This window comes from Brassica rapa, chromosome A04 (assembly GCF_000309985.2).
Source record: "Brassica rapa cultivar Chiifu-401-42 chromosome A04, CAAS_Brap_v3.01, whole genome shotgun sequence".
Taxonomy (NCBI): domain Eukaryota; kingdom Viridiplantae; phylum Streptophyta; class Magnoliopsida; order Brassicales; family Brassicaceae; genus Brassica; species Brassica rapa.
The window spans coordinates 16,543,080-16,560,219 of NC_024798.2; the positions used below are offsets into that span (position 1 = coordinate 16,543,080).

Sequence of the window (17,140 nt, forward strand, 5' to 3'; positions counted from 1 at the left end):
AATATTATTCCATAATCTACCACATTCCTTTATTCTTCGGACAACGTAATGTACGTTCTACGAATTTCGAATTGTATAGTTTCCTTAAATATCTCCATAATCTGGTAAGAGAATATCTTCTAAATCTATTTTCCTTAAATTTCGTGTATTCCAAGTAAATTTTTTAAAAAAAAATCGTGGTCTTCTTCTTGGTGAGAGGATTTTGATATTTTTCATCCAAAAATTTTGAATTTCTTGTTGAAGAAGATGCATATCTATGCTTCTTGTGGGTTGTGGAAATTTGATCCCCTTAAAGGATGGGGATTTGCGGTTGATACGAACAAACGAGGTAGAGTATTGTACATGGAATTGACAAGTTCCTTTGAAGACCTAAGCCGTATGGTTTTAGAAGATTTTGGAATTGACCAAAACCTTGTCGAGCTTGAGTTAAGCTACTTACCTATGGAGTTAATCGGTTCAATAGACTGTCCTCCAGTTATCATTGAGAGTGATCGGCAAGTCAAAAATTTTCTTACTTATGTACGTGGAAAAACTTCTACAAGGTTGTGTGTGTCTACTTCACCTATCAGTGGAAACAACAGCAACATTGGGGTTGATAATGAGAAATCTAGCTCGCCTATCAGAGAACAAGGTGAACCTTCCTCGTTTCCACCTCGAGCTGACAGTGTTCGTTCATCTGAATCAAGCAAGGATGTTGAAGATAATTCCAACTCAAACGCCAATAAAGAAGATGATGTTCTCGCCATTAAAGCAAAAGAAGACGATAATGGAAAAAGTGTTCGGTTTTCTTTGGTGGATGTTGTGAAGAGGGGTGAAACGTTTCAAAACAAAACCATGTTGAAAGCAACTATGGAAATGTCGGCAATGACGCATAATTTCGATTACAAAGTTGTGAAATCTGACAGAAACCTTTGGTACATCCGATGCAAATACAACCCTTGCAAATGGAGTGTTCGAGCTGAGGGGTTATCAGGTTCCACATATTTCATCATCAAAAAATATGTGGCGGATCATACATGCGCTGCGTCGAGTATGAATAATGGTGGTCGGACAGCTTCTGCAAAGACAATTGGCAGTCTAATAATGCATAGGTATGATGGTGTGAAAGAAGGTCCCAAAACAAATGATGTCATACAGATTATGAGGATGGAACATGGATGTGAGATATCTAAGTCCTTAGCATGGGATGCTCGGGAGTTTGCAATTAGCATGGTTAGAGGTATTCCAGAGAAGAGTTTTGGAAAAATTCCAAAGTACTTGCACATGCTGAGAGAAGCTAATCCAGGAACACATACGTTTTATGAAACCGATGTTGATGGTAGATTCAGATTTCTCTTCGTTTCGTTTGGCCAATCAGTACGAGGTTTTCAGACAGCCATGCGACAAGTTCTTGTGGTAGATGGGACATTTTTGAAGAGCAAATACAAAGGGGTCTTACTTGCTGCGACCGCTTTAGATGGAAACTCTAACTTGTATCCTGTTGCGTTTGCGGTTGTGGACTCAGAAAATGATCGTTCATGGGATTGGTTTATGAGACAGCTAAAGGTTGTTATTGCGGACGAGCATTCTCTAGCTTTTGTGTCAGACAGAAATGCCTCACTTTGTAAGGCAATAGAGAATGTGTATCCTCTTTCTCATCATGGAATTTGCATCCACCATTTGTTGAATAATGTGGTCACACATTACAGAGGAAAGGGACTGGCTGGATTAATTGCAAAAGCTTCTAAAGCTTATAGAGTCATTGATTTTCAGAAGCGATTCCAAGCTGTCTGCAATATTAGTCCAGCTATTGGAAAATATTTAACAGATGCAGATGTTACAAAGTGGGCTCGCTGTCAGTTTCCAGGATTCAGGTATGACATCAGAACGACTAACCCAGCTGAATCAATAAACTCTGCTTTGCGCACACCAAGAGAGTATCCAGTCATTCCTTTGTTGGATAGCATCAGAGAAATGCTGACCCGTTGGTTCTTCGAACGGCGCACACGAAGCAGGAAGCACACAAAACCATTAACTATTGCCATCGAGAAAAAGATAGACAGGCGGATTAATAAGGGTAAAACGTTTCTGGTTCAGCCAGTTGATGAGTACCGTTTTTTGGTTCGCGGAGATACAATCGACTGCCTGGTTGATTTGGATAGAAGAACCTGCTCATGTGGGAAATACGACCTACTGAAAATCCCATGTAGACACGCAATCAAGGCTGGTTTAACAGTTGGTCGAGCCCCATCCTCACTAACGGATGAAATGTACACGACTTCCACTTGGAGAACAGCTTATGAAGAAACTATCAATCCAATAGGTGTTCCGGAGGATAGTTGGGTTGTTCCAGATGATGTCTGGAATGCTAATGTGGAACCTCCTGAATCAAGAAGAGGAGCAGGAAGGAGAAGAAAGCGCAGATACGAGACGGTCGAAGACAAACTTCGTTCATCGCAAGGAGCTGAAGAAAAGAAGAGGCGCAGATGCAGTCGATGTGGCGAAGAGAATCATAACAGAGCTACATGCGACAGAGTGATTTAGTCAGTTCGTTGTTTTGGATTTTTCTTGCTTTTGATTAGCTTGTTTTTCATTATGGTGTTGGTTACTTGATTTACTCGTTTTGCTTGGTTTTGGATTTTTTTGTTCTTGGTTATGGATATTAGACATCGTGTTATCTCTCTTGTATTTTTACTAGCTTCGTGAACAACATGAAGGAGAAGAAAATTGTGAACTGAAGCTACTAGCTTTGAAACAACATAAAGGAGAAGAAAAGTATTAGATTGTGAACTGAAGCTGATAATAGTCAGCAACCGAGAGTCAACAAGAAGCCATCAAGTGTATTATAGGCGATCATAATGAAAACAATAATGCAATCTTAAGCTATTTTGAACCCATCAAACTCAAACGACAAGCAACCAATCACTGAAACTTGATCAGACAGTAAGAGAAGTCCATATTCCCACGATTGCTCCCACAACAACCATAGCAACCGTCGTAATCTTTAGCTTCTGTTTCATATCCTGTGCAACTCTAGCAATCTCCAAGTTCACCTTCTCTTTGAACTTTTCTGACATCTCAGATTCAACTCTAACAATTTCGGACTTCACTTTTTCCATAACCCTTTCTTCAAACTTTGTAATCTCTTGAGCAACTCTCTCATGTTTCGCATCTACCATCCGTATCTCGTCAATCAAAGCTTCATCAATCCATTTAAATAGATGATTCTCAGTTTTTCTCTATAGCAAAAGAAACCAAAAATCAGTCAGTATGGTGTTATGTGGAACACAAAATTGAAACATGGACTTACATCTCTTGCGATTTGACATCTGTAGAATCGTCGATACCTATTCTCCGCCGTCGATGAACCAAAAGTGGTTATACCCTCGCCACACCAACATCTTGTGGGCACACCATGATTAGAGATGCGAGGAAAACGAGCAGAAGAAGTCGTCGAACTGGTCATTGTTAATTCGTTTCGAGGCTCACAGGAATCGCAGACAAAGAACCCTAATCCCCTTTTCTCTCAAATTTATTTTTCTTAGGTTTCGACAACTGAAAAGAAAATCACGTCTTTGGGGGTGTGTGGATCCGGGTTCAGGGTCGGGTTTTAATAACTTTCGGGTGGGCCTACTGGGTATAAACCATAAACGGTTAATACTCTATAACTCTTATATTGACTGCTAAAATACTACACCCTAATACACAAAAATCGACATTTGACAATTGTAAGAAGACAAATTTTGAAAATACGAATTTCTATAACTCCAACTTAAAATCGTCTTTTGAATATACTTAATTTTTATTTTTTAAAACAAAAAATTATTTTTCTTTCTTTATGTGATTTAGGGTATTGTATTTGAAACCTATCTATACTAAAGTTTTTGATATAACTTCAAGCTAATTTAGGGTGTAGGGTATGAATCATAGTTAATGTAGGATTTAGGGTATGAATCATAGCTAATAAACGGTTTAGTGTATGAATCATAGCTAATAAACGGTTTAGGGTATGAATCAAAGTTACTTTAGGTTCTAGAGTATGAATCGGAGCTGATTTAGGGTTTACGGTATTTTAGGGTTTAGAGTATATAATGACACCCTATGTGATTTATTTCCTTAAAGTAATTCATGAAACAGTAAAATAGTAGAAAAACCAATAATTCCATAACAATAAGAGTAATGTAAGAATCAATTAACCATGTCTTAAACCCAAAGAAGAAACAAACTTGAAATCTAAGAGGATCAAGCTAAAAATCATGAAGTCAACCGAGGTCAACAGGTTTCACCGGAGCACGTTTTGGAGGCTTAAATGTAGACATCCGAGATTGCAAGACCGCATCATTTGCTGCTTCCCAAAGATCAAAAGCTATCTTGTGTCGGGCTTCTTTGATGTTCTCGTCGTTCACCAATGAGAAATCTAATCCAAGTAGATGGCACTCTATGAACTTCAATGAATAAGCACCACAATCATTACCACTCATGTTTAGGCCGCGCATGGGGACATATGAAACAGTATACTGTTTCACATTGAAATCTTTCTTCCTCTCTGGCGACTGGACTGCCTTGACGATTCGTGGAATGAGGACGGCAAAAGCTTCGATGACCCTGTTGTTCTTCTTACCCCCACAATCGAAGACATCAATTGTCCGGTTCACAAGATTGACGCAAATAGAGATCCAGTGGATTTGGTTAACACATATAGGGATGTAGAGACGATCGACATCAACGCTCCATACTGAACCTGTGCTTCCATGATATGGAAGCTCGCCTCTTCCATACTCGAGAAAATTGTCGTCGATTTTGTACCCTCTCCTGTTTCCATCAAACTTCCCATAGGCCGTGATAATCTGATTACTGAACATACAGTTCAAAAATGCGACTCGGTCTGGACTCCACCGACGCAATGTGGTTTTCTCCCGAAACAAATACATCATGGCGTCCATGTCCTGAAAAAGACAATACAATTTTGTTTAGGAATGAGAACCAACAACAAAAAGCAATCTGCAAAATATTTCAGAGCTAAACTCACAAAGTTCTTCAACCAAATATTAGGCCCAATAATCCGCGAGGCTAACTCTGCATCAAATGTAGATGGCCCAATCTGAAGTACTCTGTAAAAAGAAAGCATTGCTGTGATGTTAGTGAAGAGGTAGATTTGAGGAAAAATAAATAAAACAATTCAAATAACTTACGTGGGATTCAATGTCCATTCAGTTAGTTTGGCCCATTTCTCTTCTGGAAGGAAAACTAGCTCGTAGTCTTTCGCTTTGCAACGAACTTCTATATCATCACTATCAACCAAGAATGGTGTTTTGAAGATCTGTGGCCGAAACGAAGTCATTGGCGTAGTGAAATCAGAAGGTCCTTCGGACTGCTTGTCTTGAGATGGATCAAAACCGTCAACATTTGACTCTTGTGTAAGGTTACCCATTGTCTTCTGTAAGTACTCTTGGGTCCCTATATTCACATCTAAGGTGCTAAATAAGCTGCCAAACACATCAGACAAATCTGCATCCTGGTTATGAAACACAAAACATGACATTAATATTTTTAAAAGAAAGATTCCATCCAAAACATCATCCTTACATAATTATTACACACAGCAAAGACAACATCATCCTTAAAATAATATTACAAACCGCAAACCGAGTACATGAAAAAGAAAAGCAACCAAAGACATGAAAATATAACAGCAACCGAAGACATGAAAAATGATCTACTTCTTGTTTACCTTTGTCTGAGACCTTGTCTTCGCAGCATTCGCAGGCCCACCATTGTGAGCAGTCGCAGAAGCTCGACTGCGATAAGGAGCAGAAGCCGCACTGCGAGAAGGAGCAAGACCACGAGTAGAAACTGATGCAGGAGCTTCGGTAGAAGCCCGAGTAGGAGCAGGAGGACGACCAGAAACCGAAGCCGGAGCAGTGGCAGCAGCAGCAGCAGCAGAAGGAGTCCAAAACGGATCAGTACCACGAGTCTGAGTATTAGCAGGCGCACCACCCTGAGTCTGAGATGAAAGGATCTTCTCCTCTAATTTGGTAAAGCGGTCTTCAATAATCTCGCGTACCTCGAGGCCTAAGGCAGTAAAAGAAGAGTTAAACATACTCTGGATATAGGACTTCATTTCCTCTTCAAGATCTCTATATTTCTCGGTTGATCTTTGGCAAAGTAACCTCTTCTTCCTCGACTCCGCACCAGTATCCCGAAACCTGTTCTTCCTCTTCTTAGTAGGAGACACACGGGTGCTTTCTATTTCTTCTTCAATTTCAGTTTCACTTGTCTCTACAGCCGCTTCCTCATCTGAACCATCTTCCTCAGAACTGTACTGAAATGGTTTCACTGTTTCCTTATAAGCCCAAACATGCTTACTCCAGTCATACTTGTTTCGCTGCATGTCAATGATTAGATCAACTCTTTCATCCTTCATCTCACAGGCTCGAACAAACTCGGCATCAGTAATCACGTCTTTGAAATTTCCAGATGTAGAAATGGATGGAAACACATCTCCCTACAAAAAAAAAAATTAAAACAGGTTAAAGACACACCAATTTAAGAACTATGCACATCAATAACATCAATTAAAGGAAACAGAACTTACGGTGGAAGCAAAATTAGACTCTATGGTAATAATATCCTCATAGGAAATCTTAGCAGATCCTTTCCAATTCCTGCACCTCATGGTAGTCACGCCTTCTCTCAGTTTCTGACCCAAAAGAGACCCAATGTCCGGAACAGCTTCCATCAACCAAATCTGAAGTGCATACGAGAATCCATCTACGACATAACTGTTTTGCGTCTTCACTTTATCCCTAGCGTTGATAATGGAACTCACCAGCATATCAAAAGAGTGAAGACCCCACGGATATTTCCTCATCTTCTCGAAGTTCATCACGAGCTTGATGTACTTGTATGGGATCCACACCTTCTCATCCTTCGCCATAAGAATACCAGCAATCACACACAAATAGACCAACCGCAGCCTATCAACACGAGACCATGTATTACACAACTTCACATGAACCTTCCTGATTTGCTGAACCGAAATATTTTTCTGTCTCCTTAGCAACTTACTCCAAAACCCTCCATCATATGCCCAGTCATCAATCTCCAAGTCGGGCTCGTCTTTGTATTTCAAACCTGTGATGGCATAGAATTCTTGCATTGAAAATCTGAGAGGCCTCCTAGCATAATGGAACCACAACTCATAACGCTTTGCGGACAGAAGCTGCTTGCAAACGAAGGTGTGGATCGCTCTTGCCGAAAACTGAAGCTTGTGTACATGAATGGCCACAATCTGAGCAAATAGCGGATCCTCCGACACTTCTTTGTACTCGTCTGGACAGTACTTCGCCACCTTCGCAAGTATGGAAGTTCGACAACTGTTGTTGACCTTCTCAACTTGTGTTTCAGTTCCCTCTTTGAATAAGCATTTAGGCAACTGATCAATTGTCATACCTATAAACAATGCAAGAAACACAATCACTACAGTCAATATTTATAAACGCATGCATCATAATATAATTCACAAGATAAAACAAGAGAATTAACCAAAGCTCAAAAAAGTAGGAAATTTTGATAAGAAACACAATCACTAGAGATCGGTTGCTACAAAAACAAATTAACCAAAGCTCAAAAAAGTAGGAAATTTTGATAAGATTGAAGCCTAAATAATAATTCACAGAAAAAAGAATCGAAACTTATGACATTCAAAATCGATCTTAAACAAGCTCAAGTAAGAGATACAAAGACATGCAAAAAAATTCATAAACAAACCTGAGGAGAATCGATTGGTTTGCTTGAAACTATGGCTGAGAGAGTGAGAGCGGAGCGGTGAGGCACGAGTTCAGTTATCGGCGAGGTACGAGCTTCAGCGGTCTTCGGCGACTTAATTGAGAACGAGTCGCGAAGTGAGACGAGGTCTCTGAGACTTCGATTAAGAAGAAGAAGAACACCGGCGGAGTATTACCGGCCAAAACGACACCGGCGACGGCGAGATCCCCTTCAAATCGTCCTTTCTCTCTGTCGCCAAAGGAGGAGAGAGCAATTAGGGTTCGTCGAGCTTGGGGGAAATTTTGGTCGATTTTCCCCTTTTGTATTTTTTTTTTAATAATTAAATTAATTAAAAATAATAATAATATTTTTTTAACATAATTAAATTAACAAAAACGTTTAAAAGATTAGATTAGGGGTTTAATTGGGTTTACAGAAAACATTATGACATTAGGACAACTTATAATTCATATTATGGCAAAGGGACAATCTACTTGTCTTTTTATTCCATATTTCCAATTTTCCCTTAATAATATTGATAACCCCGCATCAATATTTTTTTGAAAAAATTGCCAAAACGGAATAGAAAAACAAGTACATTGTCCCTTTGCCATAAATCTCTTTTTGGTCAGATTTGGACTTAGGTACCCCTGATGAACTTTGAAAAATCATATCAATTATTTTAAGAATCCTAAAAATATGGAAAAATATACAAAATGTATATAAACAAGAGACAAACATATGAAAAATACTTTGGTTGACTAAATAATTGTGGAACACAATTTCATATTTTGGTCTACCGATGGCAGAAAACATAATCTAGTGTCTACGAGGATGTAGATTGCATATTCGGTTAACTACATAAATATCTGCAAACACCAGAAATTTAAATCGACCATTTGTTATAATTCTAGCATGATAGAATTGAACGACTACTCTTTCTTTTATTTCTGAACTACGGTAGACATGGTAGAAGTAAACGACTACCATAACTTTTATTTCTGAACTACGGTAGATTTGATTTACTATTATTTCCTGATATAACTACAGAGGCCAAATGACAAAATCTGCCATGTTTCACGAGTCTGCCATAATATTATTCCATAATCTACCACATTCCTTTATTCTTCGGACAACGTAATGTACGTTCTACGAATTTCGAATTGTATAGTTTCCTTAAATATCTCCATAATCTGGTAAGAGAATATCTTCTAAATCTATTTTCCTTAAATTTCGTGTATTCCAAGTAAATTTTTTAAAAAAAAATCGTGGTCTTCTTCTTGGTGAGAGGATTTTGATATTTTTCATCCAAAAATTTTGAATTTCTTGTTGAAGAAGATGCATATCTATGCTTCTTGTGGGTTGTGGAAATTTGATCCCCTTAAAGGATGGGGATTTGCGGTTGATACGAACAAACGAGGTAGAGTATTGTACATGGAATTGACAAGTTCCTTTGAAGACCTAAGCCGTATGGTTTTAGAAGATTTTGGAATTGACCAAAACCTTGTCGAGCTTGAGTTAAGCTACTTACCTATGGAGTTAATCGGTTCAATAGACTGTCCTCCAGTTATCATTGAGAGTGATCGGCAAGTCAAAAATTTTCTTACTTATGTACGTGGAAAAACTTCTACAAGGTTGTGTGTGTCTACTTCACCTATCAGTGGAAACAACAGCAACATTGGGGTTGATAATGAGAAATCTAGCTCGCCTATCAGAGAACAAGGTGAACCTTCCTCGTTTCCACCTCGAGCTGACAGTGTTCGTTCATCTGAATCAAGCAAGGATGTTGAAGATAATTCCAACTCAAACGCCAATAAAGAAGATGATGTTCTCGCCATTAAAGCAAAAGAAGACGATAATGGAAAAAGTGTTCGGTTTTCTTTGGTGGATGTTGTGAAGAGGGGTGAAACGTTTCAAAACAAAACCATGTTGAAAGCAACTATGGAAATGTCGGCAATGACGCATAATTTCGATTACAAAGTTGTGAAATCTGACAGAAACCTTTGGTACATCCGATGCAAATACAACCCTTGCAAATGGAGTGTTCGAGCTGAGGGGTTATCAGGTTCCACATATTTCATCATCAAAAAATATGTGGCGGATCATACATGCGCTGCGTCGAGTATGAATAATGGTGGTCGGACAGCTTCTGCAAAGACAATTGGCAGTCTAATAATGCATAGGTATGATGGTGTGAAAGAAGGTCCCAAAACAAATGATGTCATACAGATTATGAGGATGGAACATGGATGTGAGATATCTAAGTCCTTAGCATGGGATGCTCGGGAGTTTGCAATTAGCATGGTTAGAGGTATTCCAGAGAAGAGTTTTGGAAAAATTCCAAAGTACTTGCACATGCTGAGAGAAGCTAATCCAGGAACACATACGTTTTATGAAACCGATGTTGATGGTAGATTCAGATTTCTCTTCGTTTCGTTTGGCCAATCAGTACGAGGTTTTCAGACAGCCATGCGACAAGTTCTTGTGGTAGATGGGACATTTTTGAAGAGCAAATACAAAGGGGTCTTACTTGCTGCGACCGCTTTAGATGGAAACTCTAACTTGTATCCTGTTGCGTTTGCGGTTGTGGACTCAGAAAATGATCGTTCATGGGATTGGTTTATGAGACAGCTAAAGGTTGTTATTGCGGACGAGCATTCTCTAGCTTTTGTGTCAGACAGAAATGCCTCACTTTGTAAGGCAATAGAGAATGTGTATCCTCTTTCTCATCATGGAATTTGCATCCACCATTTGTTGAATAATGTGGTCACACATTACAGAGGAAAGGGACTGGCTGGATTAATTGCAAAAGCTTCTAAAGCTTATAGAGTCATTGATTTTCAGAAGCGATTCCAAGCTGTCTGCAATATTAGTCCAGCTATTGGAAAATATTTAACAGATGCAGATGTTACAAAGTGGGCTCGCTGTCAGTTTCCAGGATTCAGGTATGACATCAGAACGACTAACCCAGCTGAATCAATAAACTCTGCTTTGCGCACACCAAGAGAGTATCCAGTCATTCCTTTGTTGGATAGCATCAGAGAAATGCTGACCCGTTGGTTCTTCGAACGGCGCACACGAAGCAGGAAGCACACAAAACCATTAACTATTGCCATCGAGAAAAAGATAGACAGGCGGATTAATAAGGGTAAAACGTTTCTGGTTCAGCCAGTTGATGAGTACCGTTTTTTGGTTCGCGGAGATACAATCGACTGCCTGGTTGATTTGGATAGAAGAACCTGCTCATGTGGGAAATACGACCTACTGAAAATCCCATGTAGACACGCAATCAAGGCTGGTTTAACAGTTGGTCGAGCCCCATCCTCACTAACGGATGAAATGTACACGACTTCCACTTGGAGAACAGCTTATGAAGAAACTATCAATCCAATAGGTGTTCCGGAGGATAGTTGGGTTGTTCCAGATGATGTCTGGAATGCTAATGTGGAACCTCCTGAATCAAGAAGAGGAGCAGGAAGGAGAAGAAAGCGCAGATACGAGACGGTCGAAGACAAACTTCGTTCATCGCAAGGAGCTGAAGAAAAGAAGAGGCGCAGATGCAGTCGATGTGGCGAAGAGAATCATAACAGAGCTACATGCGACAGAGTGATTTAGTCAGTTCGTTGTTTTGGATTTTTCTTGCTTTTGATTAGCTTGTTTTTCATTATGGTGTTGGTTACTTGATTTACTCGTTTTGCTTGGTTTTGGATTTTTTTGTTCTTGGTTATGGATATTAGACATCGTGTTATCTCTCTTGTATTTTTACTAGCTTCGTGAACAACATGAAGGAGAAGAAAATTGTGAACTGAAGCTACTAGCTTTGAAACAACATAAAGGAGAAGAAAAGTATTAGATTGTGAACTGAAGCTGATAATAGTCAGCAACCGAGAGTCAACAAGAAGCCATCAAGTGTATTATAGGCGATCATAATGAAAACAATAATGCAATCTTAAGCTATTTTGAACCCATCAAACTCAAACGACAAGCAACCAATCACTGAAACTTGATCAGACAGTAAGAGAAGTCCATATTCCCACGATTGCTCCCACAACAACCATAGCAACCGTCGTAATCTTTAGCTTCTGTTTCATATCCTGTGCAACTCTAGCAATCTCCAAGTTCACCTTCTCTTTGAACTTTTCTGACATCTCAGATTCAACTCTAACAATTTCGGACTTCACTTTTTCCATAACCCTTTCTTCAAACTTTGTAATCTCTTGAGCAACTCTCTCATGTTTCGCATCTACCATCCGTATCTCGTCAATCAAAGCTTCATCAATCCATTTAAATAGATGATTCTCAGTTTTTCTCTATAGCAAAAGAAACCAAAAATCAGTCAGTATGGTGTTATGTGGAACACAAAATTGAAACATGGACTTACATCTCTTGCGATTTGACATCTGTAGAATCGTCGATACCTATTCTCCGCCGTCGATGAACCAAAAGTGGTTATACCCTCGCCACACCAACATCTTGTGGGCACACCATGATTAGAGATGCGAGGAAAACGAGCAGAAGAAGTCGTCGAACTGGTCATTGTTAATTCGTTTCGAGGCTCACAGGAATCGCAGACAAAGAACCCTAATCCCCTTTTCTCTCAAATTTATTTTTCTTAGGTTTCGACAACTGAAAAGAAAATCACGTCTTTGGGGGTGTGTGGATCCGGGTTCAGGGTCGGGTTTTAATAACTTTCGGGTGGGCCTACTGGGTATAAACCATAAACGGTTAATACTCTATAACTCTTATATTGACTGCTAAAATACTACACCCTAATACACAAAAATCGACATTTGACAATTGTAAGAAGACAAATTTTGAAAATACGAATTTCTATAACTCCAACTTAAAATCGTCTTTTGAATATACTTAATTTTTATTTTTTAAAACAAAAAATTATTTTTCTTTCTTTATGTGATTTAGGGTATTGTATTTGAAACCTATCTATACTAAAGTTTTTGATATAACTTCAAGCTAATTTAGGGTGTAGGGTATGAATCATAGTTAATGTAGGATTTAGGGTATGAATCATAGCTAATAAACGGTTTAGTGTATGAATCATAGCTAATAAACGGTTTAGGGTATGAATCAAAGTTACTTTAGGTTCTAGAGTATGAATCGGAGCTGATTTAGGGTTTACGGTATTTTAGGGTTTAGAGTATATAATGACACCCTATGTGATTTATTTCCTTAAAGTAATTCATGAAACAGTAAAATAGTAGAAAAACCAATAATTCCATAACAATAAGAGTAATGTAAGAATCAATTAACCATGTCTTAAACCCAAAGAAGAAACAAACTTGAAATCTAAGAGGATCAAGCTAAAAATCATGAAGTCAACCGAGGTCAACAGGTTTCACCGGAGCACGTTTTGGAGGCTTAAATGTAGACATCCGAGATTGCAAGACCGCATCATTTGCTGCTTCCCAAAGATCAAAAGCTATCTTGTGTCGGGCTTCTTTGATGTTCTCGTCGTTCACCAATGAGAAATCTAATCCAAGTAGATGGCACTCTATGAACTTCAATGAATAAGCACCACAATCATTACCACTCATGTTTAGGCCGCGCATGGGGACATATGAAACAGTATACTGTTTCACATTGAAATCTTTCTTCCTCTCTGGCGACTGGACTGCCTTGACGATTCGTGGAATGAGGACGGCAAAAGCTTCGATGACCCTGTTGTTCTTCTTACCCCCACAATCGAAGACATCAATTGTCCGGTTCACAAGATTGACGCAAATAGAGATCCAGTGGATTTGGTTAACACATATAGGGATGTAGAGACGATCGACATCAACGCTCCATACTGAACCTGTGCTTCCATGATATGGAAGCTCGCCTCTTCCATACTCGAGAAAATTGTCGTCGATTTTGTACCCTCTCCTGTTTCCATCAAACTTCCCATAGGCCGTGATAATCTGATTACTGAACATACAGTTCAAAAATGCGACTCGGTCTGGACTCCACCGACGCAATGTGGTTTTCTCCCGAAACAAATACATCATGGCGTCCATGTCCTGAAAAAGACAATACAATTTTGTTTAGGAATGAGAACCAACAACAAAAAGCAATCTGCAAAATATTTCAGAGCTAAACTCACAAAGTTCTTCAACCAAATATTAGGCCCAATAATCCGCGAGGCTAACTCTGCATCAAATGTAGATGGCCCAATCTGAAGTACTCTGTAAAAAGAAAGCATTGCTGTGATGTTAGTGAAGAGGTAGATTTGAGGAAAAATAAATAAAACAATTCAAATAACTTACGTGGGATTCAATGTCCATTCAGTTAGTTTGGCCCATTTCTCTTCTGGAAGGAAAACTAGCTCGTAGTCTTTCGCTTTGCAACGAACTTCTATATCATCACTATCAACCAAGAATGGTGTTTTGAAGATCTGTGGCCGAAACGAAGTCATTGGCGTAGTGAAATCAGAAGGTCCTTCGGACTGCTTGTCTTGAGATGGATCAAAACCGTCAACATTTGACTCTTGTGTAAGGTTACCCATTGTCTTCTGTAAGTACTCTTGGGTCCCTATATTCACATCTAAGGTGCTAAATAAGCTGCCAAACACATCAGACAAATCTGCATCCTGGTTATGAAACACAAAACATGACATTAATATTTTTAAAAGAAAGATTCCATCCAAAACATCATCCTTACATAATTATTACACACAGCAAAGACAACATCATCCTTAAAATAATATTACAAACCGCAAACCGAGTACATGAAAAAGAAAAGCAACCAAAGACATGAAAATATAACAGCAACCGAAGACATGAAAAATGATCTACTTCTTGTTTACCTTTGTCTGAGACCTTGTCTTCGCAGCATTCGCAGGCCCACCATTGTGAGCAGTCGCAGAAGCTCGACTGCGATAAGGAGCAGAAGCCGCACTGCGAGAAGGAGCAAGACCACGAGTAGAAACTGATGCAGGAGCTTCGGTAGAAGCCCGAGTAGGAGCAGGAGGACGACCAGAAACCGAAGCCGGAGCAGTGGCAGCAGCAGCAGCAGCAGAAGGAGTCCAAAACGGATCAGTACCACGAGTCTGAGTATTAGCAGGCGCACCACCCTGAGTCTGAGATGAAAGGATCTTCTCCTCTAATTTGGTAAAGCGGTCTTCAATAATCTCGCGTACCTCGAGGCCTAAGGCAGTAAAAGAAGAGTTAAACATACTCTGGATATAGGACTTCATTTCCTCTTCAAGATCTCTATATTTCTCGGTTGATCTTTGGCAAAGTAACCTCTTCTTCCTCGACTCCGCACCAGTATCCCGAAACCTGTTCTTCCTCTTCTTAGTAGGAGACACACGGGTGCTTTCTATTTCTTCTTCAATTTCAGTTTCACTTGTCTCTACAGCCGCTTCCTCATCTGAACCATCTTCCTCAGAACTGTACTGAAATGGTTTCACTGTTTCCTTATAAGCCCAAACATGCTTACTCCAGTCATACTTGTTTCGCTGCATGTCAATGATTAGATCAACTCTTTCATCCTTCATCTCACAGGCTCGAACAAACTCGGCATCAGTAATCACGTCTTTGAAATTTCCAGATGTAGAAATGGATGGAAACACATCTCCCTACAAAAAAAAAATTAAAACAGGTTAAAGACACACCAATTTAAGAACTATGCACATCAATAACATCAATTAAAGGAAACAGAACTTACGGTGGAAGCAAAATTAGACTCTATGGTAATAATATCCTCATAGGAAATCTTAGCAGATCCTTTCCAATTCCTGCACCTCATGGTAGTCACGCCTTCTCTCAGTTTCTGACCCAAAAGAGACCCAATGTCCGGAACAGCTTCCATCAACCAAATCTGAAGTGCATACGAGAATCCATCTACGACATAACTGTTTTGCGTCTTCACTTTATCCCTAGCGTTGATAATGGAACTCACCAGCATATCAAAAGAGTGAAGACCCCACGGATATTTCCTCATCTTCTCGAAGTTCATCACGAGCTTGATGTACTTGTATGGGATCCACACCTTCTCATCCTTCGCCATAAGAATACCAGCAATCACACACAAATAGACCAACCGCAGCCTATCAACACGAGACCATGTATTACACAACTTCACATGAACCTTCCTGATTTGCTGAACCGAAATATTTTTCTGTCTCCTTAGCAACTTACTCCAAAACCCTCCATCATATGCCCAGTCATCAATCTCCAAGTCGGGCTCGTCTTTGTATTTCAAACCTGTGATGGCATAGAATTCTTGCATTGAAAATCTGAGAGGCCTCCTAGCATAATGGAACCACAACTCATAACGCTTTGCGGACAGAAGCTGCTTGCAAACGAAGGTGTGGATCGCTCTTGCCGAAAACTGAAGCTTGTGTACATGAATGGCCACAATCTGAGCAAATAGCGGATCCTCCGACACTTCTTTGTACTCGTCTGGACAGTACTTCGCCACCTTCGCAAGTATGGAAGTTCGACAACTGTTGTTGACCTTCTCAACTTGTGTTTCAGTTCCCTCTTTGAATAAGCATTTAGGCAACTGATCAATTGTCATACCTATAAACAATGCAAGAAACACAATCACTACAGTCAATATTTATAAACGCATGCATCATAATATAATTCACAAGATAAAACAAGAGAATTAACCAAAGCTCAAAAAAGTAGGAAATTTTGATAAGAAACACAATCACTAGAGATCGGTTGCTACAAAAACAAATTAACCAAAGCTCAAAAAAGTAGGAAATTTTGATAAGATTGAAGCCTAAATAATAATTCACAGAAAAAAGAATCGAAACTTATGACATTCAAAATCGATCTTAAACAAGCTCAAGTAAGAGATACAAAGACATGCAAAAAATTCATAAACAAACCTGAGGAGAATCGATTGGTTTGCTTGAAACTATGGCTGAGAGAGTGAGAGCGGAGCGGTGAGGCACGAGTTCAGTTATCGGCGAGGTACGAGCTTCAGCGGTCTTCGGCGACTTAATTGAGAACGAGTCGCGAAGTGAGACGAGGTCTCTGAGACTTCGATTAAGAAGAAGAAGAACACCGGCGGAGTATTACCGGCCAAAACGACACCGGCGACGGCGAGATCCCCTTCAAATCGTCCTTTCTCTCTGTCGCCAAAGGAGGAGAGAGCAATTAGGGTTCGTCGAGCTTGGGGGAAATTTTGGTCGATTTTCCCCTTTTGTATTTTTTTTTTAATAATTAAATTAATTAAAAATAATAATAATATTTTTTTAACATAATTAAATTAACAAAAACGTTTAAAAGATTAGATTAGGGGTTTAATTGGGTTTACAGAAAACATTATGACATTAGGACAACTTATAATTCATATTATGGCAAAGGGACAATCTACTTGTCTTTTTATTCCATATTTCCAATTTTCCCTATTTTTTTTATCAAACCATGCATTTAATTCA

The 17,140-nt window shown here is 39.3% G+C and overlaps 6 protein-coding genes across 10 annotated transcripts; 2 read left to right on the top strand and 4 right to left on the bottom strand.

The window, feature by feature from the left end:
• Positions 1–246: 246 nt before the first annotated feature.
• On the top strand, positions 247–2,523 carry LOC117133370. Its single transcript, XM_033289393.1, has one exon. It carries the CDS (start codon positions 247–249, stop codon positions 2,521–2,523), a length of 2,277 nt encoding a protein of 758 aa, XP_033145284.1.
• Positions 2,524–2,915: 392 nt separating this feature from the next.
• On the bottom strand, positions 2,916–3,445 carry LOC103828606 (uncharacterized protein At4g04775-like). Its single transcript, XM_009104225.2, has 2 exons — positions 3,290–3,445; positions 2,916–3,218 (listed from the first exon to the last, which is right to left on the bottom strand). Exons 1-2 carry the CDS (start codon positions 3,443–3,445, stop codon positions 2,916–2,918), a joined length of 459 nt encoding a protein of 152 aa, XP_009102473.2.
• Positions 3,446–3,769: 324 nt separating this feature from the next.
• LOC103873338 lies at positions 3,770–8,258 on the bottom strand. Of its 3 annotated transcripts, none has more exons than XR_004457646.1 (3): positions 6,575–8,257; positions 5,009–6,484; positions 3,770–4,925 (listed from the first exon to the last, which is right to left on the bottom strand). XR_004457646.1 is itself a non-coding variant. In XM_033290542.1 (3 exons), the coding sequence occupies exons 2-3, from the start codon at positions 7,427–7,429 to the stop codon at positions 5,696–5,698; spliced, it is 1,644 nt and encodes a 547-aa protein (XP_033146433.1). In that variant the 5' UTR covers positions 7,430–7,431; positions 7,750–8,258; the 3' UTR covers positions 3,770–5,695. The 3 variants fall into 3 exon arrangements, 2 of the variants coding, with proteins under 2 accessions (XP_033146433.1, XP_033146432.1); XM_033290542.1 differs by having other exon boundaries at positions 3,770–6,484; positions 6,575–7,431; positions 7,750–8,258; XM_033290541.1 differs by having other exon boundaries at positions 3,770–6,484.
• An 826-nt stretch (positions 8,259–9,084) lies between these two features.
• On the top strand, positions 9,085–11,361 carry LOC103873340. The gene has a single exon (XM_009151756.1). It carries the CDS (start codon positions 9,085–9,087, stop codon positions 11,359–11,361), a length of 2,277 nt encoding a protein of 758 aa, XP_009150004.1.
• A 392-nt stretch (positions 11,362–11,753) lies between these two features.
• Positions 11,754–12,283, bottom strand: LOC117133371 (uncharacterized protein At4g04775-like). The gene is made up of 2 exons (XM_033289394.1): positions 12,128–12,283; positions 11,754–12,056 (listed from the first exon to the last, which is right to left on the bottom strand). Exons 1-2 carry the CDS (start codon positions 12,281–12,283, stop codon positions 11,754–11,756), a joined length of 459 nt encoding a protein of 152 aa, XP_033145285.1.
• Positions 12,284–12,607: 324 nt separating this feature from the next.
• On the bottom strand, positions 12,608–17,103 carry LOC117133708. 3 transcript variants are annotated; one of them, XR_004457647.1, is made up of 3 exons: positions 15,412–17,102; positions 13,847–15,322; positions 12,608–13,763 (listed from the first exon to the last, which is right to left on the bottom strand). XR_004457647.1 is itself a non-coding variant. In XM_033290545.1 (3 exons), the coding sequence occupies exons 2-3, from the start codon at positions 16,264–16,266 to the stop codon at positions 14,534–14,536; spliced, it is 1,644 nt and encodes a 547-aa protein (XP_033146436.1). In that variant the 5' UTR covers positions 16,267–16,268; positions 16,586–17,103; the 3' UTR covers positions 12,608–14,533. The 3 variants fall into 3 exon arrangements, 2 of the variants coding, with proteins under 2 accessions (XP_033146436.1, XP_033146434.1); XM_033290545.1 differs by having other exon boundaries at positions 12,608–15,322; positions 15,412–16,268; positions 16,586–17,103; XM_033290543.1 differs by having other exon boundaries at positions 12,608–15,322.
• Positions 17,104–17,140: the final 37 nt, after the last annotated feature.

Coding starts and splice junctions, on each gene's coding strand:
- LOC117133370 (XM_033289393.1), top strand. CDS start 247: ATGCATATCTATGCTTCTTGTGGGTTGTGGAAATTTGATCCCCTTAAA.
- LOC103828606 (XM_009104225.2), bottom strand. CDS start 3,445: ATGACCAGTTCGACGACTTCTTCTGCTCGTTTTCCTCGCATCTCTAAT. Junction 3,219..3,289: donor GATGTCAAATCGCAAGAGAT/GTAAGTCCATGT, acceptor CTTTTGCTATAG/AGAAAAACTGAGAATCATCT.
- LOC103873338 (XM_033290542.1), bottom strand. CDS start 7,429: ATGACAATTGATCAGTTGCCTAAATGCTTATTCAAAGAGGGAACTGAA. Junction 6,485..6,574: donor AGTCTAATTTTGCTTCCACC/GTAAGTTCTGTT, acceptor TTTTTTTTGTAG/GGAGATGTGTTTCCATCCAT.
- LOC103873340 (XM_009151756.1), top strand. CDS start 9,085: ATGCATATCTATGCTTCTTGTGGGTTGTGGAAATTTGATCCCCTTAAA.
- LOC117133371 (XM_033289394.1), bottom strand. CDS start 12,283: ATGACCAGTTCGACGACTTCTTCTGCTCGTTTTCCTCGCATCTCTAAT. Junction 12,057..12,127: donor GATGTCAAATCGCAAGAGAT/GTAAGTCCATGT, acceptor CTTTTGCTATAG/AGAAAAACTGAGAATCATCT.
- LOC117133708 (XM_033290545.1), bottom strand. CDS start 16,266: ATGACAATTGATCAGTTGCCTAAATGCTTATTCAAAGAGGGAACTGAA. Junction 15,323..15,411: donor AGTCTAATTTTGCTTCCACC/GTAAGTTCTGTT, acceptor TTTTTTTTGTAG/GGAGATGTGTTTCCATCCAT.